At 39.4% G+C, this 27,041-nt stretch overlaps 1 protein-coding gene across 3 annotated transcripts; it reads left to right on the top strand.

Moving 5' to 3' along the window:
- Nucleotides 1–27,041, top strand: DNAJB14 (DnaJ heat shock protein family (Hsp40) member B14). Of its 3 annotated transcripts, none has more exons than XM_075031767.1 (9): nucleotides 221–363; nucleotides 2,410–2,540; nucleotides 6,479–6,653; nucleotides 17,501–17,646; nucleotides 20,812–20,997; nucleotides 21,408–21,502; nucleotides 22,186–22,295; nucleotides 23,496–23,668; nucleotides 26,480–27,041. In XM_075031767.1, the coding sequence occupies exons 3-9, from the start codon at nucleotides 6,496–6,498 to the stop codon at nucleotides 26,602–26,604; spliced, it is 993 nt and encodes a 330-aa protein (XP_074887868.1). In that variant the 5' UTR covers nucleotides 221–363; nucleotides 2,410–2,540; nucleotides 6,479–6,495; the 3' UTR covers nucleotides 26,605–27,041. The 3 variants fall into 3 exon arrangements, with proteins under 3 accessions (XP_074887858.1, XP_074887868.1, XP_074887876.1); XM_075031775.1 differs by lacking the exon at nucleotides 221–363 and adding an exon at nucleotides 612–1,547; XM_075031757.1 differs by lacking the exon at nucleotides 2,410–2,540 and having other exon boundaries at nucleotides 1–363.

Genomic DNA, 27,041 nt, shown 5'->3' with positions numbered 1-27,041 from the left:
AGCAGGCGGCGGGCCGGGCTGGCTGCCGGGGCTGAGCGCCGCGCTGGGGCTGCGGGTACCGCCGGCGCGGCGCGGCGGGATGAGCCTTGCGGAGTGAGGGCAGCCCCCGCCCGCCGCCCTCCTGCCCGCTCCGCTCCGCTCCTCTCCTTTCCGCCTCGCCCGGCTCCGCTCTGGCTTCAGGCCCCTTCTCTCTGCGCTGCGGCGGGCGGAGGCGGCGGAAGGAGAAGCCCATGGAGGGGAACCGGGACGAGGCCGAGAAGTGCATCGGGATCGCGCGGGAGGCGCTGGAGGCCGGCAACCGCGACCGCGCCCTCCGCTTCCTCGGCAAGGCCCAGAAGCTCTACCCGACCGAGACGGCCCGAGGTGAAGCCCGGCCCCCTCCCCGCGCCCGGCGCCCCGTCGGCCCTGCTGCCGCGGCCGTCCCTCCTCCCCTCTGCCGCTCCTCCGCTGCCCTGCTCCGTCGGGACGAGGGGGACCGCGGGGCCGGCCGGCGGGCGGGCGGGAGGCGGGGGGCTCTCCTCACCCCGGGGGGCTCTCAGCCCGCGCGGCCGGCCGCCGCAGGCTGAGGCGCTGAGGCGAGGGGGAGCCGGCGGTGCGTTCTCTGCGCCGGGCCGGGACGACGCTGCTCCTAAACCAGCCCGGGCTGGGGTCTCCGGCGGCGTGCGGGGCTCGGCGGGGAAGAAAAGGCCGAAGCGGTGATGGAAGCGCCCAGGAGGAGCGCTTAGGGCAGGTGCATTTCCACCGTCGGTGTGCGCCTGTGGCGCCAGGCGGTGGGGAGGAGCGGGGTTGCCTCCCCCCTCGCCAAAGGGGTTCGCTCTGGGCCAGCCCGACTCCTCGCCTGCAGTTCCCCTCTCCCCTTGGCCATCGACAGAAGTGTAGCCGTACAGACTAGGCTTAGACCCGATTAGCAAGCAGCAAGACACCTCAGGCCCCAGGCCGAGACAGGCTGCGTTGGCTTCTCTTCTGTCACCGTCAATTACCCCCCTCGCTAACAGCTTGCAGTAAGAGCTGCTGCTCCAGACTGGGCAGCGCCTTCATGCTCTAATTTACCTTTGATTTCGGTTTTCTTGGTTTCGTTTCCCTTTTGGTTGTACAGTAGCTACGTAGGAATTGCACATGGGTTTCACTTTCTTAGAGGAAATGGGATCGGTGGCTCCCCCCGTGACTTAATTGGCTCTTCAGACACTTCTGTGCTAAAACCTGAAAAATAATTGGCGTCTTTCTAGCAAAAGGTGTTTAGAAATTATTTTTTAAAAGGAGCAATAGTAAGGTTTCAGTGTATGCAGAGCCGTTACCTGTCTTGGAGCCTCTGTCACACAGTGTCAGAAGTCAGCTTGAAATACCTTCGAACGCAGCAGTGACTTGTTGCGTTTCTCTGATTCTCACTTACATTGTCTGTGCCGTGGAAGGAATACGAAAGTCTTCAGGGCTCTGTACTGACCTAAAGGCCTCAGCATTTGCCATTTTTGGAACATGACTTTGGAGTGAAATCCTGACTGGAAGTGTTCTGCGCTGTCTTTTATTCTGTAGTGAAGCCTTTAAGTCAGGTGAGCAGATCCAGTGAATGTTTTCTGGCCTCTCTTATCTCCTGACTGCTTTTTATATACAAACAATAAACAAAGGTCTCATCAGTGATTTTCTTTTTTTATAGTAAATAGGTTTTTTGTGTGGTGGTGTTTTGTTTTTTTTTCTTTCCTGCAAGACAGGATGGATGTTGCTGATAAATCACCTGGAAGAAGGTAACCATTGCTTTGAATCAAGAACGTGGCACTGTTTATATTCTTGCTACGTGACGTACCTCTCTGAAATAAAAACAAGCAGAAGTTTGCCATATTCCCCTAAATTTCTGTGGCTTGAGAAGATAACATGCATGAAAATACTTTCAGCTTTTTGGAAGCTGTGTTGGTCAGGAGGCAGGAAGGCTGAGGGTTTCAATTCAGCTTCTTCCACCAAAGAGAGTAAACAGCCTTGTCTGCTTCACGTAGCTTATTACCATCTAATATCTCCAAGAGTTACAGTAGCTTTCGGGGAAAAAAAAAATCTCCATCTGATTTATGGTTTGAGTGTTTGGGTTTGTTTGTGGTTTGTTTTTTGTTTTTTTGTTTTGGTTTTTTTTTTAAGTAGGACTCCTACTACAAAACCACCATTGTAAAGTATTCAGTGCAAGAAATAGATGGCTAATTAGGCTATTGTCTGTAGGACACTTGTTTTATTCACTGTGGAAATTAGCAAAGTGTGTCACAAATGAGGTACAGATGTGGTAAAAAGATGGTCTTGTGGTAGTGGACTCTGATCTGGGGAACTGTGTACTGAAACTAAATGCTTCACAGAATTTCTCTGTGACGTTAAATAAGTCACTTCACTCTGTTTCCATTAGTGACGGCTAATTGTTTGTGCTTCATTTTTCAGGTATTCAGCTTGAAACAAGGGCCTGATTTGTGGAACTGGTGGGCAGTTAAAGCTCCATCTGAAGCTAATGAGAATTGCAGATGCCCTAATACCACTGAAAAAAATCAGGCCCTAGGCCTGATTTGAACTAGGTACTTAGAAATTAGGGGACTCTGTAAACTTGTAATATCCCTGTGCTTCAGTTTTCTAGCTGTGGAGGTTGGTAATTCTTTTCAACTCATCCCATTTCCTCCCAAAACAACATCAACTCATTCAAATTATTATTTTTTTTAAGTTTTTGAGGCACTTAAATAGCCTTGTTAAAAGTGCAGTATGCTGCAAGGACACACAGAATGTCCTTTTTTTCAGGAAAGGAATTGGAAGTTGCGCAATAAATTAGAACTGGCATTTTACACTGACTAAGAACAAACAAAATGACTGCTTTGTTATCTCCTTGTAACCTTTTAGATAAATAAAGCGGGGGGGGGTGGGGGGTCCACCTGAAAAAAAAAAAGTAATTCATTACGTAATTAAAAGTGTGTCAGCATATAGTGAAGAGAAGGAAACAGTTAAGGTTTTTGTGAGCTCTCAGTTCTAACACAAATTCTTATTTTACAGTCATAATGTGTTGGGTTTATATGGTGATAGGACAATATGGTGCAGCCTCAGGTGTTACTGTGCTCACTTGTTTTCTCTTCAGGGTATGTATTAGAAGGCAGTTCATACTAATTTCTCACTGAAGTCACAGATTCTTCATAGGTTATATCTTTAGTATCATTTTGAGAACAATTGCCCACCATTTCACAAATAATGTTCCATTAGTGATAAAAGCAATGAGAACGGTAGCGCTGAATATTTTACCGATGGGAGCTTCCTCCTGATGTTATAGCGGATTATAAATGGACAGAGAGCAGGTTTTAACTATTGTCTCTAAAACAATACTATGTGTGGTTTGGTTTTGGCAACACTTGCATTTAAAGTGCATTCAGCACTAGTTCAGTCATCAGTGAAGTTTAGTTTTGCTAAACAAAGCTTCTGCCTGAAATACGCTGACTGCGGCAGTGCTATTTTAAGGCTTTACTAGTGTGAAGTGTAAGGTCAGTGCTTATTTAATGATAATTAGATAATGACTTCATAGTAGCAGTGTTCATGTTGATGTCACTCTGCTAGAAAATTGTTTTACAATTCAGCTGTTCAAAATATTGTTTGATGATGACTTTTGCTAATGATTAATTTTGCAATTGAATGGAAACTAATTGTTTGGAAAAGATTTGTAAGAGTGGATTTAAAGATAACAAAGGACAAGATCTCCTTTTCAAACTTAGGTGCCATTCTGTTTGGAGTTGACAGCAGAAAATGATGTTAAGGACAACTTTATTTTTCAGTGCTTAAGATTTTCTCGTGCTATTTCTGATGCTGTCTTTAAAAACAAACTTTCCAGGCGTACGTGAACTTAGTTTTTTAGGCTGTTGCATTAGTACAAATTCTGAATTAAACAGTTCTTCCATTAGTGAAAGTGGGGGTCATGTTCAATGCATAATGGAATCAAATGCAGTGCAAGGATCTTTCATTCAGCAGCAGGTGACAGTACACACAAGAGAGCCTTCAGACAAATTTGGAGATAAGATTCGTTGCCTTACCTGCTAACAAAATAAGTCTTTGGTTCCTTGTATGTCCTATTTTAAAATACCTAGATACACAGTGAAAGTTTTCTTTAATACACTCCTAGTACTACAGTTCTAACAGCCTGTTTTATCACCAGCAGTTCATGGAAGAGTCAAAGTTGTTTCTGAATATCTGAACTGTATCTTCTATTTGAAGAAGACAATGGCCCCAGACCCATTGTATGGTTTTCTTTTTCAACGTAGAAGAATAGCATGCTTGTATATGCTGTGTCCTACTATTTTAAGAATTTAACACTTAGGAATTTGAAATTTATTTTTTTTTTGCAAGCATCCTGCATTGTCTTCTCAGCCATGCAGCTCCATTATGGGGATGGGAGGTCTGAGAAGGTGATTAGGAAGTAGTAATGTTGAAAGCATAGTGCAGCCAAACCAATTCATGAAAAGACTTACCAGCTAAACTTGCTGTGAAGAGACACTGGGCATTAAAAATGCAAACCGTTGTCTATACCTGCATTTCTACCCTTAGTGCTACTACTGATTTTGCACAAGCATTAGTGCAGGGATAGGGAATTTCTAGAGCAATATTACTAAAAAGGCAGGATTTGCAAAACTGTTGAGTAAGCATTATTTCTAGAGGGTAAGTCAGGGTGACACGTTCTGTAGGATCCCATGTGATAGCGTTATTAAATATCAGACATCATGGGATAGGAAAAGAATAATTTGGTTTTCTGTTATCACTTGTCTGGAGCACATCTGGACTGAAAATGCTTCATTCTGAGGGCACTGTCTGTTCAAATCTCTATTCTTGGTTAGTTCTTAGCCTGCAGACACAGTCACTTCGTTGGAGTTATTATTACTTCATTTACCTCAGAACTTTAAATGTCATAACAGATGATATTAGAATAAACTATTGCAATTATTTGGATACGTGCTTCAGTTATAATCCATAATGCAACTATAGCTCACCTGTTTTCAAGAACATAATTTCATTCATAGTGAAAACATCCCCTCAGTATGCAATTTGGCATCTGAATGTTAGTCGTTTCCTTATTTCTGCAGTAAAAAGCCTGATCTGATCAATTGATGAGTCTTGCTGAGGGAGGTACGAGTACAGGACTGGCACTGAAATCAGCTGACTTTCTTGTTCAGGCCAAGTATAGCTATTCATCTGCAGTACTTCAGACTGCTGTGGCCAGTGGGTAGTAAGTGAATTAGTAAGTAAAAGCAAATACTAGAGAGTTTTAAGAAGCACATCTTTAGGGAGGTGGTTCTTCTCCTTTTAAACAAATCTATGCTTTCTTTTCTTTTTCTGTGTTTCTGTGAGATACAAGCTATGATGTGTAGGATCCCAGTTTGCTGCTGCTCTAAGAGGGACCATGCTAGTCAGAGGAGAAATTTTTAAATTAGATTTAGGAGAAAATCCTTAGGATTCTTCTGACTAGCTTCTAGAAGAAAATGTTTTTTAACAGTAAAGCTGTAACATGCTTTCACAGTAAGTGGGACGTTTTTCTTTGGGAATTTTTATTAGGGCATTTTTTGTGCAAATAGTAACACTCAGTTGTTTATGAAACAAATTTGGCCTGTGTAGTTTGTCGTCTTGCTCGGAAGGGATCTCTTTTCAGGAAAGATAGACTATTTATAATCTTTGTTCTACATTATGCTTTGTGTGCAGTCCCTTAAGTTAGAATGGTACTATTTCTGATTTTTTGGTAAGACGCGTATCCCCAAAATACAGGCTTATGTCCAGAAAGAAAAAGGAAGACTTAATGCCTGATGATTTATTAAAACTGCTAAATTTGAGATCTGTTGGAACATGGAAGGAAAGAGGATTTCACGATCTAGCAAAAGCATGCTGGTTTTCAAGGTTGAGGTCTCAAGAGTTGGGTATAGTTGCCTGGTCCTGACTTATTTGTGGCATTTTAACAGTAGTTTGAATTTCAGCTGGTATTGCCTGGAGGGGGTATAGAGCATCAGTTTGTGGCCGCTAATGGTTCAGGTTACAAATAGGCATGTACTGTAGCATCTCAAATGTGCTGGAGATGTGCTTGGTGTCTGTATGGAATAATTTGCAAGTTCTTTAGAGTGTTAGGTTAGTTCCTCTTTTCGATTTACAGTTGCTTATTCAGGTATTTTGATGCTTTTCACCCCAAAGCATGGGTTCAGTGCCTCTAAAAACCATCTAGAAATAAAGGACCAGGACAAATTCTCTCCAGTATTAAATTACCTTGGCAGAGGTAGAGAGGAGTCCAGTCACTAATTTTGAAACAGTTTTCCATAGTTTTGCCACGAAAAGCAGTTGCTAGACTTGTTTCAGAAATGTTTGTGGTACAAAGTGATGATCAATAAGGAAGGAGGATGTAGCAGCTAGTCTTTTTTTAATGTGGTGCTCCCATTTAAGATACTTGAGAGCCCCGACTTAATTGCTAATGCCTATAATGATACTATGATATACTATTGTTTTATAGTTTTGTTGGAAGCTATTATGAAGAATGGAAGTACTGCTGGGGGAGGCGCTTACTGCCGAAAACCAGCCAGCAGCAATGATCAAAGTAAGCCCAATAGCACGAAGGAGAGCAATGCATCTGCTGCAGGTGAAAGTGGAAAAGGCTACACCAAAGACCAAATGGAAGGAGTATTCAGGTATGGCCTTGCTTAAATACATCACTGCTTTTCATTCTGTGTGTTATGTACTTATGCTTTCAGCTCTAGCATCTGTTGCTTCTTGCAACAGAAAATTCAGGGTTAGCTGAGAGGGGTTACTTATGCTGAACTATGACTAAAAGGTGGAGGAGAGTTTTGCTGTGTTTAAACACAGCATGAGACACTGTCACTTTCTGTGAGAAAGTTGATACTCTTCTTTTTAAACTATCAAGGTTACTTTATAAAAAGATAATACTCAAAATAGTTATTAAGTCGATCTCATGGTAAGTGAAAGAAGTGATGAAAATTCTATAGTACAGCTTGCAGGTCAGTGTTTCTGTCCTTAAATATTTTTGTACCTGAGATACATGCTCACTCCTAAAGTTTATTTTCAAGCTAATCCTGTGGTACAGGCTGGTCTTAGACAAGTGTTAAAACTATTTCATTCTGGAAGTACAGGTATCTGAGAAGCACTGAAGCACATAGTCTAAGTTGCATTATAAACTCTGTCTGGACTTCATGCAGCATGATAGTATTAAGATGGGGCGACATCAGGAAAGGAGGATGTGTGAAAAGAAACAAAGATGAATAAAAATGTCCTTTTGAGGCGAGTAACTCTTAAGTCATGTTATCGTTACACACTTGTTGGCTGTAGGAGTGAGAAAAATATTTTTTTGATATGTGCCCTGATTTCTGCTAAAGAAACATGGATACGGCCACTGTAAAATTGAACACCTCAAAACCCACTAGATAAACCTAGCCCAAATACTTTAAAGGGAGCTGAAAGAAGGGAGATCAAGAGGTCCTTCTCTCCTAGTTTGTGTAGATCAGTTGAACTGTTGTGCAAAACAGAAATTTGTGTGTGACTTTTTTTATTTTTTTGTGTGTGTGTGTGTGTAATGTATGTTGCTGTTGATATTTTCTTGGGATCTCTTCTTGAAGTTCAATAATCTGTTCAGCTGTGCTAACAGTGAGGGAAAAACTAGCTTTTCTTTTTTGATACAGCAGCTCTGCATTCAGGCAGGTAGACAGCAGCATGTCTGTTCATGGTGTCATGGTTTAACCCCCGCTGGCAGCTAAGCCCCACACAGCCGCTCGCTTGCTCCCATCCAGGTGGGATGGAGGAGAGAATCAGAAGAGTAAAAATGAGAAAAATTGTGGGCTGAGATAGAGACAGTTTAGTGGGTAAAGCAAAAGCCACACACACAAGCAAAGCAAAACAAGGAATTCATTCACCACTTCCCATCAGCAGGCAGGTGTTCAGCCATCTCCAGGAAAGCAGGGCTCCATCGCGCGTAATGGTTCCTTAGGAAGACAAACGCCATCACTCCGAACGTCCCCCCCTTCCTCCTTCTTCCCCCAGCTTTATCTGCTGAGCACAATGTCATATGGTCTGGGATATCCCTGTGGTCAGTTGGGGTCAGCTGTCCCAGCTGTGTCCCCTCCCAACTTCTTGTGCCCCCCCCCCATCCTCCTTGCTGGTGGGGTGGGGTGAGAAGCAGAAAAGGTCTTGGCTCTGTAAGCCCTGCTCAGCAATAAGGAAAACATCCCTGTGTTATCAACGCCATTTCCAGCACAAATCCAAAGCATAGCCCCATACTAGCTACTGTGAAGAAAATTAACTCTATCCCAGCCAAAAGCAGCACACATGCTTATCCTCTGGTTGTTGCTATTTAGTAGAGCTTTTCATTTACCATCATCTCTGCTTAATGTTATTGCCCTTCATGATACATCTAAACTAAAACCTGAATAAGCGTGTACATTTTTGGCTACCTTGAATTACTAGCTGTTAAAATGAACACAAAATGTGTGGGGGTGTGTGCACATGTGTGTGAGACAAAATAGCCAGAAAGAAGTCCTGTGTAAAATGAGGCTTAGATCAAATTAAGACATGTAACATGTTCTCGGAAAGCTGCTACAAGGAAGGCTGTATTACTGCCAGTATTCACTCACCCATGACACGCCATTCTGAGCTGCAGTCTGCTTTGACATCAGGCTCCCAGCAAGTTCTTTTTTTTGTTTGTTTTACCAGAAAGTATGTTGCCTACTTTGTCTTGAGTAAAATGATGTTGTAGAGCCAACTTTTCCTCTGGTATGCTTTTGTGGTATTGAGTATTGCTTCCTTGAAGGGATTCACTAGATACTAGGTAAAAATGCAGTTTGTTGAGATCAGAACCAGAGTTAGGTGTATTCACAGAAGCTGCACATTGAGGATGCTCTTGATGCAACATTGCTTCTTAGTACCTATTTTAACAGTCTGGTGAATGTTAAATTTGGGGTTTTAAAACCTACCCAGATCTTTGCAAATAAGCAGTCGTAATAGCTTGCAGAACAACACATGTTTGTTTGTATTTTACGTACCAGTTAAAAATCAGCTGTTAAAAAAAATCTCTACCTTAGCTTGAGTGATGCTACCATCCTTTAGTATAGCAGTTTATAAACCTTTGGAGAGAGACTAAATTTTACTTTAGATAAGCAGTGATCAACAAAGCAAGTCTCCAGTTCTTGTTGGAAGTTTTGAAAAGTTTGTCCTGTGGTCAGTGACATCAACACACCAGTTAGAAAATCTGTGGTTAAGAATTAAAGAATGTGTGTGCCTTGCCAAGGATTAAATACAAACAGTGGGCTAAAACTTAATGGGAAAATGTAACACATTCAGTGATGATAGCTGAGGGAAAGTTCATGTTTAAACCACAGTGAGAATGAGCTTTCTAGTTGGAAACATGATGTGTATATGTTATTGCTTCAGCCAGGCCCCAGGCTTTTCCAATTAAATGAAATGTGCCCCTCTGGGGAGGGTATTCTTCAGAGAGTAGAGCTTGTCACCACCATATGCTTCTGCCATACCGCATTGGAATGGTTTTCAGACCTTTGAATTGGTTAAAGAAATGCTGTGTGAAAAGAGGTGGTTTTAAATAGTCTTTCATGCCTGATTTTTAATTTTTTTTCCTGTAAGGAAAGAAATTTCTAGATAGCAAGGTAGCAAAATCTTCAATTCTTAATAAATTCTGAATCCTGCAATGAATTTGACTGTCAAACTAAGTTGTTTTGTATGCTTATGATTTGAAAGGTGATCATTATCCTCAAGTATTCTTCTCTTTAGGAGTTTTTGGTTCCCTATTAGAAATTGAATATAGACTGAGAGAAAGCATTCCTGATTTAACTACACATGCCATTTCCAATGCTTTTTTATAAGCTCTGGTGAGCAGTTGGACAGGGGACTGACTCTGAGCTTTCTGACTTTGATCGCTGATTCATGTTCCTGGAGTTGTCCGGCTATCTTGAATTTGCTTGTGACAGTAGATTTAAGAAACACAGTGAAGACATGCTTGGAGCAATATAACTAATTTAACTGCATTAATTTTCATCAGTGTTACTCTAGTAGTGTGAGTAGGTATGAGTACAAACAAGCACCTCTGTGCTGTTTTTATCTTTTCCACATACACAGGGGACACTGATTGCTAGCAAGCTACCACAACACTTCTGTAGAGCATTACAGGAGCTTGCAAACAAGTTGCTCAACAGGGAGAAGCATAAGATGCAATACCTTTCCACTGTAGAAGTGCTGGGTGATGCTCTGTTCTTTGTGGGAATGGTGCTTACTATTTCATTGTGACAGTTTGAAGCTTGAGATATCCAAAAGCACTTTGTTACTTTTGAATTGAAATGCTTTGAAAATACCATCTATAGTACATGCATCTTTTAATGATTCTTATCTTGTCACTGAGGGCTGGATCAAGATGCCTTAACACTTTAGGTGCCCTGCATACCAGAGAGATTGACAGGAGACTAGCAGAAATATGTTAGGACCCACAGTAGACTTAAGTCTTTTTAGAGCAAGTGCCCTAGAAGTCTCTAGGTATTTGAAAGCTGTCTGAGCAATGTCAACTTAAGATAAATGCATCAGAATCATGTGCATGACAAAAAAGGGAGAATTTGCTTTTGGATTCTGTGGTCTTTGCTTTAAAGCAATTCCTTCACTGTTTGATGTAGGTTATTGGCATTTTTTGCTGAGATAAAGAAATGCAATGTTTGTGTAAGAAAGAAAATTTAAACTTTTTTTTCCTTCTAGTTCACTTAAAACAACTGAAGAAGTGCTGATCAGGATTACAGTTACCAAAGAGTTCTTAGTTATTTTCAAACAAATTCTGTTCATCATATCTGCCTACTCATACCGAGTGTGCAGACCCTTTGGAAAGGTTTTGTGGACTAGCATGAAATTAAAAAAAAAAGAAGAAAGGATCATTTGCCTGCTGTGTATTAAATCTTTCCCATTGCTTTTTATGCTGTGAAGTGTGTATTATCTGTTGTCTACTACTCAGCTTTAAAAAAATGGTTACGGAGATATAGATAGGTAGTACAGTTTATACAGGCTCCCTTTAAATGATCTTAAAATTCATATCATGTCAGATGTCTCCTTTTTTAGTAAATAAGCTATAGCATATGTTCCATATTACCTTTTTGACATCTGAGAGATAACTGCCATGGTTAGTAGTATGCTAAAGTTGGATTGCTGTCTTGTGAAAACTGTGGCGGAATACTGCTTCTGCTGCCCTGCCAGTGCCTGCCCCTTGGAAGAGAGCACAAGAATAAAATTTTGTATTTGGATCTTTGAGATGGAACCAAAACAAACCAACAGAGGCTTGACTTCTGCAGGAACCTTGCAAGGTAGGATTAAGTGTCATCCAGTAGCAGTCAAGAATAATCAGCAACTTGATTTGAATTCATGGAGTAAACCAAAAAATTGCCTCTATGCATTTCATGGATCAAACTAGAAGGAATGTAAGTTATATCACTGACTTTTTCCAGGCCTTCTGCTGAGAATTCTGCAAATTCAGCAAAAAGAGATATATTGTTACTTTTTTAACATGGGGTCAAGAAGATAATTAATTGGAAGTGGAATAATAAGAGCCATCAACATGTGCTAAAATGGGAAAAAAAAAAACAAAGCGAAGAAATCAGGGCATGCCTTTAATTAGGCTGCTTAGAACTACTGTGAATTGTTGAAATATCCAGTTGAGTGGTTGAGTAAGTCAAGGTGGAAATCACAGTCATAGAGCCTGTCATGGAAAAGTGGCACAGAAGATATGGTGGACTTTGTCAGAAAGCTCCTGCCTTTAATCTATGCTTTTTATAGCTAAAATAAAAGCTTAAACAAAATCTGGAGAAAAGTATGCTGATGTAAACACAGCCTTGAATATTTCCTGTAATACACACAAGAGAAACAAACTGACCAGGTACATCTGAGAGCAAAGTACTAAGACAAGTGCCCTAATGTGTTGTTGAATCTATCAGTAAAACAGAGATCTGCAACTTCTGATGCATTCATTTCAGAAACTAGGGGTATCCTGGTACCAGCTTGAGTTCTTCGACAACACTGTGACCTTCCCTTCCCAATCTAGAGCACCTTTTGCAGACCACACTTACGTCATCCAAACTGTGACTGGCACGTTCTCAATTCAGCTGCAAGATGCCATTTGCATCAGGCCCTCTGGCGTCATTGGAAACTTGACCTATGTAGAAATTGGTCTGTGTTTTACTATGGTTTTCCGCTCAACTCTGGGATCAGAAGTCAGTGTAGCTTCCTCTTGCTCAGTTCTCTGTTGCTAACATGCACGTTGCTGCTCACTGTGCTGCTCAGTTCACATTACCATTGGGAGAAATAATTGTGGTACCCATCACAAGCTTTTGGAGTTTGAGGTTGAACTATTTGTCATTTGGGCTATCCCTGTGCATGTAGACGGAGGCTTTGGAAGGCCCTTTGAAATACCTAGTCAAACTCAAAACTTCGTGATTATGGATCACTGCAGGTATTTGATACAGAAATGCAAGTGTCTCTGATAGGTTTTGTTAACCTGATAAAAGCTGTTGATGCTGACCTAATCTGAATTGTAGATTTGAAAAGTGAAACAAGAAGCACAGCAGTAGGATCACATCATTTTGTAGTCACAGGAGAACCAGTGGTCATAGCCCCAGAATTTCTGTGGGTGACAGGAGACATTTCAGGACCTGAAGGGCTTCATCTGCCTTCAGCTGTCAGAGCATGGAGAGGAGCCCGGCGTCAGGCAGAAGTGGCTGTTGCTGCAGTTTGAAGCTGGCTGACCAGTTCTACTGCAGGTGGTTTGTCAGCTGCAAGCTAGGATAGTGGAGCTTTGCAAGTCATGACAAGGTACCTCAGTCAACAAACTGTGGATGAATGTAGGCCATCACTTTCCCTCATGCTGTTTGAGAATTCTATTCTCTAAAAGTCAGATATTATTTCAGGAACATCCAGCAATGTGCCCTCCTAAAACAGCCAGCAAATCTGTTAACCAGAAGGACAATGCCAAGGTGCTGGCAGGGGACTAACAATTCAGCAAGGACAGAAATTAGCTAAACAACAGAAATAATTTGATAGTAATTCAGATACAGAGGTGATCCAACCAGGAATGAAAAACACAAGAAAAGCAATTCACAAAAAACTAAACTCCAAACAAATTAACAGTGGAAGCACCAAACTTTAAATAAGCCAGAAATAAACAACAAAAAAAACCAATTCAATACAAAAGGGACAGTCCCTAAGCAAGTGATACGTAAATTGCAATTTTAAAAAGAAACATCTGTGTAGAGTTTGCATATGCAAGAAAATTGGCACTAGGGACTACAGTGCCTTAAGTGCAGCAAAACCAACCAAACAACAATTTGAAATGCAGCTTTCAGAAAATTAGTTGTTCATGCTGAGAGTACTGCAGGATGGGTTTCAGGTGTGGTTAAAAGCTGTAAGTAATGTCAGCGATTGGTCTTTTCCAAAACCTCCACTGGTTTTACTCTTAACTTTTTCCCAGTCTCTGCTGGCCGATGTTGTGTGGCCTGCAATAGGAGACAATTGGGAAGGGGATGGTTCCTTCTGTCCATCTGCCCTCCCATGACAAATCTCCGCAGGACAGTTCAATGCTCCAGGTGAGGAATTCTGGCAGAGTAAGGATTGTCAGACATCAGTCTGCTAGGGACAAGGGGTGAGGAATATGTCCAAAAAGGCCTGCTTCTGCTGGGGGGCAAGGATCAGGTTGGCCATGGCTTCCCACAGCTCCCAGCAGCTGGAGTGAATTTTCTCATCAGGACATTGGCAGTTTGGGGGAAGAGGACTTAAGTCTTGCAGATGCTCTGTGCAAAGCCCATGATCCCCATCTCTTTAAGGTGGAGGAGGGATGTAGCACATCAGGCCCTGGTGGGGTGGGCTGCGTGCTCCAACAGTGTTTGAGAAGCCTCTTGACTGCACAGCACATATATGACCTGAGGATCTGGTGGGTTGTCGTGGTGATCCCATACACTTTGTCTTGCTATAAACTGACTTACCAGATTGAGTTTGTGGTGCATTAAAGTTTTGCCTCTTAGGAGTGCACCAGAAACACTGATGATTTTGTTTAATTGGAAAGCACCTTCTAATCATCTTTGCTTGTCCTGTTGTCCCCAGCGCAAAGCTGCTGCAGTACAAGTTTTGATGCAAAACTTGCATGGACTTTGCTGAGGGGGGAAACAAACGAGCTGTTACCCTGTAATGATTGCCCTGAATTGTGCTCAGTAAGGGACCTCCTGGCAGAAGTCACTAACTCCCTCCCTGTAGGAAACTTTGCATTAACTACATGCTAGCTACTTACAGTCCAGATGCTTTTTGCCTTGAAGTGGCAAAGCAATGGTATAAAACTGTTCTCTAATGGCAGGGTGTAGCAAGGGCTACATAGCACAAGGTCACTGCTGAGAATTCCAGGCTTAGGTACAGTTTTTTGGCCCCTGTGCATTTGTACAATCATTTAATGTATTTTAGCTTTAAAGCTTTATCTGCTTAATCCAAAGTCCTGCTAAACTCTGCAAAATTGCCGTATATATATGCGTATTCCACATGATTCACCATGAAGTCACATGCAGCAGTGCTCCTCAGGCTATCCAGCAGAGTACTTGCAGCTTATGTTTGCTGCTGAGGTTTGTAAGAGCTAGCACTGACTTGGTTGAGATCTGAAGACAACAATGAGCTAAACAGCGTGCGGGGGGTTATGTATCTCAGCATTGATCCTGTGCAGTAGAAAGGAGGTCAATGTAAATGTTCTGGAGGATTGGTTACAGGTCTGTTGCAGGCGGTGTTGCTGTGAGCGTGCCCATCCTGACAAGAACACGCAAGGGAGAATAGAAGTCAGGGGTGGCTGTCACAGATCCACAAGGGCTTCTTTGTTTGAGACTGGCCGTTTAGCCTGGGGTAGCAGGTCAGGGTATGAGGGTGATTTGATAGGAGATGTGCTTGAAATATTAAATCATAGCTTCATAGAAAAACCAGGAATCTTGGAATAGAGATGCTTGTGTATTTGTAGAAATTTTTTGTTTAACAAAGCAATCACTAGCAAAGACTTGCTAAGAGAAAACAAAAATGTGTTATACCTTGACTGAACACTAGTTTCTTGATAAATAACAACAGCTGATTTGTGGACTAGGTTCAGGATAGCTGTTGCATGGAGGGCGATTGCCTTCATCCCTTTGGAGGGCAAGTGCTTTGTATGACCCACAAGGCAGGTTTCTCCCTGCACTTTCTCATCAGGAGGTAGCTCTGGTTTGATGCACTGACTCTAAGCAGATTGTGGTGTCGGAAGCTGGTGGGTCACGTGCTGACCTGAATGTCTTCTGATTGACACCCACCATTCCTGCCTTTCCCGTGAGGCTTGCCCACTGTTGGTCTTTGACTGGTTGTGAATGGGAGGAAACTCTCTGGTGAGTTTTTGGGGGTTAGAAGAACAGGTTGGCATTTCTTGTGTTCGTTTTTTTTTTTTCCATTTTTCTCCTCTCTGCATCCTAGAGTTGAGAAATAATTGCATATCAGGTCTGCAAACAAGTAAACTCTCACGGGTTTTTTTTCATGTTTGTTACTTCCATTAGAAATGACCATATGCTGTTGGGGGGAAAAGTTGTTGAGGATGCACAGCACTTAAAATCACTTGAACAAATGTTTAACGCTACAGTTTTAATGCTAATAAAATAACAACTTTGCTAAACATTGATGACTCACTACCTAATTTTATATCAACCAAAGTTCTGAAGAGTCTGGTCCACAAACAGATAATTCAGATACTGAATTATTGAAGAGAAGAACTTAGATTGGATGCTGAGATAGCAATTTCTTGAAATAAAGCTTGATCTGATACTGTTACACTTTTAAATAAAGCTATCTGTTCTTGATATAGTCATAAGTAATCCAGGTCTTAAGACTAAGGATGAAGGGATCTGTACACTACCAAAACATTTTCTTGTTGTACAAATTAACAAACAAAAGTTTGCAGTACTTAGAGTATAATTTAATGTATTTTCTTCCCATTCTTTCTTGATAATGGATTCACTGTGTTCTTTTTAGTTAGCTTTATCAGCTTCCTAACTGGAGCTTATTAAATGTTACTTCACTATAATGAGCTATATTTATTTCACAGGATGTTTGTGTTGGCAGCTGCCTGCATACATTCAATTCAGTGCTCTTGTGAGCATTACACCAAGACTTCCACAAAAGCTCATGTTATCTGAACACCGGAAAAGGGATCAGTCAAATGAAACTTGATTTGATCAATCTGTGAACTATGAAGGACCACACACAACGGTGTGGTTGTAATTCTGATGCTAGCATTCCCTTAATTACAGGGTACCCATTCTTCTTTCATGAAAATGCAAAAGGCTTGCTTACCCCCTTGTTTTTCCACTTGGCCACCCTGTGTATGGTCTTGGCAACACTAAACCCATATTTACGTAGAAGTCTGTGCATTTAAGGGAATGTGGGCACAGTTACAGCTATGTGAAGAGACTCACACAGAGCTTTTAAAATATTTATGAATGTAATTTCTATTTCTTGCTCAGACCAGCCCTTTTCTTGTGGTATGCACCAAATGTCAGTGTGCCTCGTATCTGCAGTGCAAGTTTGTGATTCGGCCTTATTTTTCTAAGTTCCTGAATTCTTACCCAAAATACTTGTTTTTTTATTTTAAGGTGTATTTAGGTTTGGTCAGTTCTTCCTGCCCACATAGAATTAATGTCCTCTCTGTCCCCTGTAACTGCTCTTTCTTTCTTCTGGTTATTGTAAAGCATACCAAATAATTACAACATTACCAGATTTTGCTTTTCCTGTCTGGGTGAGACAGCCTACAGAAGAATATTTCCAAGTTTTCAGAGTTTTAAAAAATGTTTCCTTGAACATATGAAATGAGTTGAATCTGTAATTGCTGGAGCTGTTGTTGTTTCTTTGAATTTATATAAACACTTACAGAAAGTTTATTAAGATCCAGGTGCATTCCCAGCAGCAGAGGTATTCTAATATGCCTTATTTCCCTGAAAAGTGAATGCTCGAATGGTGTTATGACTTGACTTTTGTTTGGAGAAAGGGAGGTATTATTTGTTTTGTTTCATATCATGTATACCAAAGTGCATTTGCTGTTGACAGTCAAAACAGGCCTTCCTACCCACTAGCTCTGCGAAGTAAATTTGGAATCTTCATTTTATGCATTATTAACAGCAATATTCATATAATTGAGAGTGAGGAAATACTACAGTAATTGCAAACTGAAACCTTTTCTTACAACTGTAGTAGTTCTACAGTAGAAGTAGTAAAATAAATGTCTGTAGTAAGTAATTTTGAGTACAATAATTTATTGTGCTCAATAGTGAGCTTATTATAAAAAATGCCATTCTTTGTTTCTAGAGTGGATTTTTTAAAATATTTTATATTGAAAGTGAGAGGTGTAATGTGTTGCATCAGTGCAATGTATTACCTTGTGCAGCTGTGTTCTAACATACTACTTTTACATCTTTTTGTTTACAACATTTTACTTCGTATTTTTTTGCAGTATAAAGAAATGTAAAAATTATTACGAAGTCCTTGGGGTGTCAAAGGATGCAGGTGAAGAAGACCTAAAGAAGGCTTATAGAAAACTTGCTTTGAAGTTCCACCCAGACAAAAACCATGCACCTGGAGCAACAGAGGCTTTTAAAAGTAAAATTTTAAATTTATTACTATTTAAATAAAATATTATTTTTAGTATTTATAAAATATTAATTTTTGTTATTTAAATAACATTTAAAATTTCTTTGGTGATTAAGCTTTGTCAGATTAAAAGAAATTCATCTGCATTGATGAACACTTGTCTTTTTACAAAATTGTCAATGTAGTGTTTTGTAGCTAATATTGAACTGACATTTTTATCCAAAGAAATATTTGACCTTTATTATCTTAACATATACCTATGAGTATAGATAAATAATGTGGACTTTTGCAGTAGGGTTCAGTTTCAGAGGATTCACTGTAATTTTCAGGTACAGGGAGTGAATACTTGATCTGTGAAACCCAGTTGCACTTTTTTACTGTTGTTGACTTAATGTAGTCAAGTCAGTCTTACTATTTTGAATCTTTACTGTACTTGAGCTTGAAAAAAACAGAGTAATACTAGATACGAAAATGCAGTTTTTACTGAATCACATGCCACGCTAAGTTACCTTTTCCTTAGAATTCCTTGTATGTGTGTAGTTTTACTACTTTTTGCACACAAAATCACTTGGGTTCAACCATGGCCTTATTAATAGTTGCCTTTAACTATTTCTTAGGTAAAATTTACAATCTGACTTGACCTGATTTAAGGCTGCCAAGCTTAGCCTTGCACAAGGGAAATTGTTGAGGAAAAGCTTTTTAAAGAAAACTACACCTTCATCTCAGACACAGATGAAGAAAAATGTGAACCTGTAAGAAATGATCATGCATAAATAAACAATCTGATTGTGGTACATATTTTTTATTTTTTTCCTGTGTGAAGTTTACATGCCGACATTTGAAAAAAATCAATTGGGTAAAACTCTTAAATTAGGGGAGGGAAAAAAAGAGAAAAAAAAAGAAGTCCTGAGCAAGACTTCCGATACAGACTTAAAGAGGTAGTTATAATAATATATTAACAATTCCAAATGAAAAGTAGCTAGAACATAGCAGGAAAGTTGATTGCTCATGATTATTTTAATACATCTATGTGATGGCTTTATCTAAAAAAGATATTATTCTTATAAAATTGTCTCCAGCCCTATGAATAAAATAATTCTTCCTTGTTAATAGTATTTTAAATAATCTTTAAAATGTTAGAAATCAGTTTCTTATTATTTAATCTTTGATTTAACATTAGCACTTTGTACAGGTTTGATTTCTTCACCTTAATTTCACTTTCTGGTTCTTAACTAGATGAGTAAATGAACAGAAAATTTTGTAGGGGAATCTTGTTGACTAAAAATTATTTAATGACATTAGCATTTTTCTTGCATTGAAATGATTGTGATCTTTTTGTATGGCTGAGTAAATTTATGATTTAGTTTGCCTTTAAAGGTGTCTGATGAGTTTCTAACATCCAGCTGAGAAAAGGAGTTTCAGAATAATAGCTATTATTTCATAGTAATGCTTTATTTTAAGGAAAGGTCACATTAGAAAACAGAATTGAGTTTGGTGTTAGGCAAGGTACTTTTCTTAGATCTCGAGCTACGTAGTACTACTCTTCTGTTGTATTGAGCATTCTCCCTGAGTTTATATTTTAGATTACAAAGTTTGTGCAAATATAATCACTTTTAGTCTCCTGGAATCTCTCTTACCAACTTCATCAAAGATCTTTCCTTGAAACTTTTGAGCAGTTTTTTTCATTTTTTTATGTCCTTTATTTGAAGAAAATTATATTTTAATGAAATCTGTTGTGAATTAGCATCAAATAGTCAAAAGCAAACAAATAGTCAAAAAAGATTGCTGACCATACTTTGACAGTATGGTGTCTTCACTTTGTGTAGTTACCTGATTTATGTCTCCCTAAATTCTTTATTGTTGGGAAAATATAACTTTTTACTGCCAGTTCTATCCTCATGCTGAGTAACAGAGGAACCTTGTAGCTATATTTGGTGTCAGTAGTGTATATCATGCTCTCAGTGCAAATTACCAGGCTTCATTTCTTTGGGTTTTCTCCTCCACTTAAAGGAATTACTAATGATTGTTTCTAAGGGCATTTTAAAAGGCACATAGCTAAGACTCTTTTTTTTTTTTTTTTTTTAGATTGGATAATGTTGAAAACTTTAATTATGCAAAGCCATAGCCTTATTTGCCTGTGTTGAGGTTATAGTGTTGCACCTTTCATGAACTTTTGATGACTGATGGCTTTTCGACACTGAAAAACATAATCCCTGTGCCTTGTGTTGGTTGGCTGCAAAAGCAGCCTTTTGTTGGAGAGGCCTGGAGGAGAGAGAATAAGGGAAAGTAGAAAGGGTTAATGAAGATATGGCTGAGTAAAGATTGTTCATCAAGTGCCAACAGAAATTTTCCTTCAGTCTGCAAAAGCTGTATGTCTGTGCACAGCAACTAGGGTTAAAGCTTGTAAGTCAGCAGAGCTTGTGGTTTTTCACACTGATTCTTTCCATACTCACCTAACTCAGTTTTTCCCTTCCTACTGTCAAAAGTGAAGTTGTTCATTTGTGATAATGTGGCTTGAACAGGGACAAGCATCCAGGCCAGGCACTCCAAACATTGGGGTCGTATTGACTACCTTAGGAACAGAGGTGTTCCCGTCATGCACACATGTTGTACTCTTCATGTTACGTCATGCAAAACTTTGTGTTATTAATGTAATCCATAAAATATCTTAAGAAGCATATAGAAAAATACATTCACGCTCTTGTAGGCAATAAAGTTGATGCATTCGAAGAAGTCACCACTTATCACATGAAACTGAAAAAAAACCTATTGAGTCTATGATGTTTTTAAGCTAGGCTGCTAGAGCAAACTGAACTTTGCAATTACCCAGCTTCAAAGCTTTCATTGTAATGCTTGAGGCTTTTTTTGTAATTGCAGTGAGAGAGAACATTTCCACAGGTGTAGGTGTTTCCCTAGAAAAAGAAACAAAGCTCTACTGACTTCTGCCTAGTTCAACAGGATAAAAGGCCTTTGAATAGTGTTGGTGGGAAACTTTGTGGAAGCTATGCTAAGAAAAGTAGAGATGTTTCTGAACATTGTTTTACTATGGTTGATTTGTAACATGCAGTAAAGGACATAATTCGCTGCCTCTTCTTGACTTTGAAATTGCAATTTTCATGCTGGAATAGCTCTTATCTTTCATTTATGGGAGTTGTCTTTTATTCCTTGCTTCAGAAATCGGAAATGCATATGCTGTGCTGAGTAATCCAGAAAAACGAAAGCAGTATGACCTTACAGGCAGTGAAGAGCAAACATGCAGTCACCCTAGCAACGGTAGATTCAACTTCCATAGAGGTTGTGAGGCAGATATGACTCCAGAGGATCTATTCAACATGTTTTTTGGAGGGGCCTTTCCAACAGGTATTTGTATACATCAGTATAATCATCAAGATACAGTGGTACAGCCCAGAGTGGCATTAGAGTTTGTGACGTTATAAAACAGTAAAATTACTCCAACCTGCCTCTGACCCCAACTCTTTAATCTGCATCACAGTTTATTTTTCCCCCAAAGTGTTGCTAAACCCCAAAAATGTGAGTTCAGTTCTTTGGGGTTACTATCATGATTCTGCGGTACATGAAATAACAAATCAGTTGTCTTAGAGCTTAAAATACTTATTTTAAACAACTTTGAAATTGTAACGTATCCTAAAGTTGAGTTATTTTATGTGTCATTGTGCAGTAATGTTAAATGCTTTATGTTGTTGCTTCTGTATTGACCTCTAAATAGTTTTTTTTTTACACGATTTAAATGTAGATATTTCTTTTCCTAGGTAGTGTACATTCATTTTCTAATGGTCGTGCTGGCTACAGTCATCCTAATCAGCACCGTCAGAGCGGACATGAGAGGGAGGAAGAGAGGGGTGATGTATGTTTAAGCACCATTGACTTTAAACTATGGATTGTGAAGTTTGCTGGTAGTTGCTTTCAGTGATGTGATTGCACAGGAGCTCTGTACTGTAGAGGAGGATTTGTACCTGCCAGTTATGTATTTTAAAACTTTGGCAGGTGGTAGTCTTACTGATTGGTAGATAGACGTGCACATTTGAGAAGATAACAGACTGGTTTTGTAAATCTATTGTTGTATGTCACTATCTTACTAGTGACTGGTAGTATTAGCCTAAATATGCCACTAATTCTGGTCACTAATCGTTGTCTACATTTAAAAATTTATTTGGGCTGAGCTAAGAATTGAACTTAAGGCTCAATATTCATCTATATGAACTATGTATAGTCCTGTATAATTACATATCACTGTATAGATGAGACCAAATCAAGGCATACAATGTAACTGAATCCAACTATTCATTTGGTAATTGCTTGTGGCTACATGTTAACACATGAACTCCTGCAGTATGAGCACTCTGTGAATATTGTGTATGCATTGGAAAGTTAAGATAACACCACAGTGTTTGCAGGTTTGTAGTTAGAGTTTTCCTAGCAGCTTTTGGTGGTTAAAGCAGAAAGTCACACTTAGGATTAAATCATGTCAAATTTACCTGTTTACTTGATGCTGTTTTATGAAATACCTGAATCTGTTTTGTTCCTTAGGGAGGTTTCTCTATGTTCATTCAGCTGATGCCTATTATTGTGTTGATCCTTGTCTCCCTGTTGAGCCAGCTGATGGTATCTAACCCTCCTTACGCCTTATACCCTAGATCGTAAGTAATGTTCAATTACATTAGCTTGGAAAAGAGGGGAGGATATTGTAATCACCCTCTCCCACTTAGAAGAATTTTAGAGAGCCTTCCATTAGTTGGTCCTTGATTTCCCATAGTGAGGAAAGGGAGGGCAGGTATAGACGAAGCAGAACAAAACTTGAAAGTTAGGTACTAAGAACATGCTGTGAGAATGTAATGGAGAAATGAGGTCAGCAATACCTGGTGTTTAGGAGGTCTTCTAATACAAGGCAGTGGGTCCATGCAATGTAGCATGTTGCAAAGGTGTTTGCACCTCCAAGGCTCATTATTCTTTTAGGGGTCAGCTGTGCTTGTAGCAAATGAAGTGCTTGAAAGCAATTTTATCATCCTCATTTAAGTTTTGAACTAGATGAGGGCTGGGGAAATTGTCTAGTCTTTGCTTCATTCTAGGTGATGGCAAAATAGCTTATCTTCATTTACTTGCAAAGAATTCTACTAGTGAAACTTACCTGTTTCATACAGTATGATATATAAACCTTTTTTCCTTGAGACAAATCAATAACATCAATCAAGCATGCAACTAGCTAGCAGACTGAGCCCACTCGCCACAACCATTTTAAAGGTCCTTAGTTCCTTGCAGAGCTCTCAGCCCCACAACAGAAAGGTTTCTTTTCTACTCTCTTACTTTTCAGAGTTCTTTATTTCCAGAGTGTGATGTTTTTCCCTTCTGCAACTAAGCTGTTGTGATGCTTATAAACACTTCTCTGCCAAAACGTTTGTGCACAATCTTTGATTTTTAATCTGCAGAATCCCAGCAGGAAAATGAGTTTGTCAGGGCTGGCAGAAAACACTTTAGAATGGAGATGCCTGCACTGGGTTGCTACAGAATAGTGACCTGTTTTTCTTTCTGTTGAGTTTGAATGTAATTTCCTATTACCAAAGCTCATATTTGCCTAAAGAGGTATGAAACAAGTTTCTTACTAAAGTGGTTTTTTTTTCAAGATCAAGGGTTAAGCGACAGAAGTTTAGTGTTCAGGTAAATGTAGTAATTTTGTTCTCTGGCAGATTATACAGCCGTTCTTTTCATGACTTGTCTTGAATGGCAAATTCGGTAATGTGCTGTTCTTCTGTAATAGTAATGGTTTTAAAAGTGTATTTGTGGTGTAAAAAAAAATTAAATAAATATCTAGTCTCTCTCACCCCACCCCTCCTTTTTTGCAGAAGTACAGGGCAAACCATAAAAATGCAAACAGAAAACTTGGGTGTCGTTTATTATGTCAACAAGGACTTTAGAAATGAATACAAAGGAGTGTCATTACAGAAAGTGGAAAAGAGTGTCGAAGAGGATTATGTGTCCAACATTCGTAATAACTGTTGGAAGGAGAGGCAACAAAGTAAGTTTGGTAATATGTGTAATTTCATGAAAGCATGCATTACTATAAAAAAAGATTACCTCAGGCAAGAAAGAAGTGCTTGTATTATTAAGGCATCTGAATGAGAAAGCAAGTGTAAGGTTCCCTACTGTTTCTCACTTCTAAAAGTGTGCCCAGTGTCACTTAAATTCTGTGTTTTACTCAGTGATCTAATCAATGATCTGCAAATCATCAGCAATTTTAACCTGCTACTCTATTATCTGTGACCGTTTCTCAGAAAATTAAAGACTACAGTGAATTGATAATGAGAAAGAAATTGCTCTAAATTAAGGATGAAAGCTAAGAATTCTAATCTCTTCCACATTATTTTCTCATGGTAGTATCCCATTTCCCTCGGTTCTTTTATATAAATAAATAAATAAAACAAAAGCTTACATGGGTGTTTCTGAGGAAGGAAGAAAATAATCTGCCTCGGACCACAGTACGTACAAACACTGCTTTTCCAGGCAACCAAGGACATGCATCATGTCCTCTGAAACATCATGAACTGTAAATTAGTGCTTAATCTTTTGCCAATGCTGAATAATTTTTCTTCCTGGACTTGATACCCTAGCTATATCAGACCTTAAAAACAGGCAGTTTTTCAGTTTACCATCTATTTTTCCAATCTAATTTAATATTATACAAGGAGCTATTTTCTTTCAGAAGACTGGAATTCAGCGTTAAAGCATAAGAATACTGAATAGCATCAGCCATCTCCAAATCATCGTCAATTTTAACCTGTTATGCTATTATCTGTGACCATTTTGTGAGCCTTTCATGCTCTGTGAGAACGGTGCTGCTAAAATAACATCAGTGTTGAAACCAGATGGTTTCAACTTTTCAGCTGATAAACTTCAGTAATAGCTTACTGGATAAATAATTCATTTATGAACTGTCAGTAAACTGACCAGAAGCAAACAGAATGCTCTTCTCTGAGTGAAATCATGTATTCCCTCACAACTTTACTCTCTGCAGTCCAGTAATGCCAAGCCTTTCAGCTGAGATGGCCCCTTAGTTTCTCCCAGTTGTAGAAGACAGCCCAGCATCACAGCTCGTCAAATGCCTGAACAGGACTGCACGCATTCATTACAGTTGGCCTGTACATATACAAATACAAACTGCATTGCCTATGCATAGCAGGCCCAGTGCTTCCTGGAGGCTTTATGCTCCTTACTCGTGAGTACGCATTGCTTATGCACAAGAAAATCTCTACAGTTTTACAAATGGCCCACAGGAAAGACCTGTGGGCAGACAACTGTGCTGGTGGGTCACATGTAAGCAAGAGAAACACCAGTGCTTTGGAGGAAAACTTTCAGATTATTGCCCAGACTACTAGATTTGGTCAGAATAATTTTTCCATGTTTTTTGAACACAGGAAATCATCAGAGAACTTTGGGGTATAATTCATAAGCAAATATCAAAAACTCTTGTATTTTTTCAACTAGATTGGCCTTTGATCATCTTGAAATGTTTGTGTTTACTCTTCATGAAATGAATACCTAATTTTTCATCTACAAGTGGTGGCTAGATGAATGATTGGTAATCTTATAATAAAATAGTTTACAAAAATGAGAGGTGGCTGTTAACAAAAAATTAAAGACATGACATAATCCAGCACAGTAAAAAGAGGATGTATTATTTGAACATTTTTTCAGCAGAGTGTAGATCTGGAAGGATAGTTTGCTTTTATTGACCTAGTCAGTACACTTACATTTACTGGCATGTTATATTTGCGTCTCCTGTAATATATTTACTGTCCAAATATCTTTGAAAAGGCTTAGTTGATATGCAATTTCCACCTGGGGAGGGAAAGAGGAGAAAGAATACCTTTCCCATTTTTCAGCATTTATTCTTGACATGCATACTTTTTTAAGCATGAACAGACTCCTGGACAATGCAAAGAGGCCCATGCTTCTGTATGTACATATTACTGGGAAGAATGTGATGACTGCAGAAACATCTGACCCTAGCGTAAGGAAGAAAAATAACCTGAAGGTGGTGACTGTCATGTTGTTTGCTATTTGCAATTCATCAGGTTGTGAAAACTACCCAAATGGATTTTGAGTAAACGGCCCCTAATAGATTTTCTCTATCTAGAGAAATAGCTGATTTTGTGGTTTTACGGGTTTAAGATACCTGTTGTGTGTTGGATCTCCTTGACAGTTAAAATCTTTTCAGCGTTGATTGACATTTAAGAATGCCTTGCTAATCCATTTTGAGTTGAAGGGATGAAAAAGATTTTATAGAATTAAAATGCTCAGCAATGTCAAGCTATTGAACACCAGCATAATACAGAGAGCTCTTTTATTAATACCTCTGAACACTGGCAGTCTGAAGCAGCATCAGTTGAAGTAATGGTCTTAACGTTCAGAACAGATTTTTGGGCGATACAAGATGCTAGATCTGTCAATAATATGCAAGATCACTGAGTGTGGCCTATATTTGTACTGTTTAATGAGGTCTGACAGAAGTAGTAGGGGATTTTTTTGGTTGTGGTTGTTTTTTGGTTTTGTTTTTTTTTTTAATCAGGTACTGCTGTATGAAATATGAGGGTGCTGGAAGGCTGTTACCACTTTCCCTGCTCAAAAAGATGAAACACTTGTGAAAATCCAGCAAAGGGAAGCAGCAGCAGTGCTGTTTAGGTGGCATCTGTGGATAGTTAGAATAGGCAGAAGGAAAAAAGGGCAAGGATTAAACCTGACGTGTTTTGTACAGCTCTGAGAAGGAATGCATCACATGCAAAGTATTCAGTTTTTAACCTGAAAAATCTTTTCTCTTTTTTCCTTAAAGAAACAGACTTACTTTATGCAGCAAAAGTATATCGAGATGACCGTCTCCGAAAGAAAGCAGACTCCATGTCCATGGACAACTGCAAAGAACTAGAACGACTGACCAGCCTCTATCGAGGAGGATGAACTATAATTATACACGTACATCTTTACGTATGCGGTTATCTCTCTTGTAAATGAAGAAGAGATTTAGTTTCACCATGAATGCTGGAAAGAGGGGTGGATGTAAAACTCTACTGTGTAGCTGTTTCCAGAAACCTTATGCTGAAATATCATTTAATGGCTTCTTTACCTACTGTGAAATATAGGTAACTTTAATTGTCTAGATTTTACTTCAAAGCTTCTGTGAATTCTTTCAGCAGAGAGAATAGCTCAGAAAGGATGCTATCCTTGTAGAGACTTAGTCATAGTGGTTCTCCTCTAACATAATTGCCATGTAAATATCTGTGGAAAGAACAATTTGTGTATATACGAGTTAAATGACTTTCTATTTAAAATCTCAGAAATTTAGTTCCATGCAACATTTTTGTCTCACTGATGGAATAAATAGTATGATTACATCA

This window comes from Buteo buteo, chromosome 1 (assembly GCF_964188355.1).
Source record: "Buteo buteo chromosome 1, bButBut1.hap1.1, whole genome shotgun sequence".
NCBI lineage: Eukaryota > Metazoa > Chordata > Aves > Accipitriformes > Accipitridae > Buteo > Buteo buteo.
Note: the sequence above shows the minus strand (reverse complement) of the source record. Positions and strands in the feature narration are given on the sequence as shown.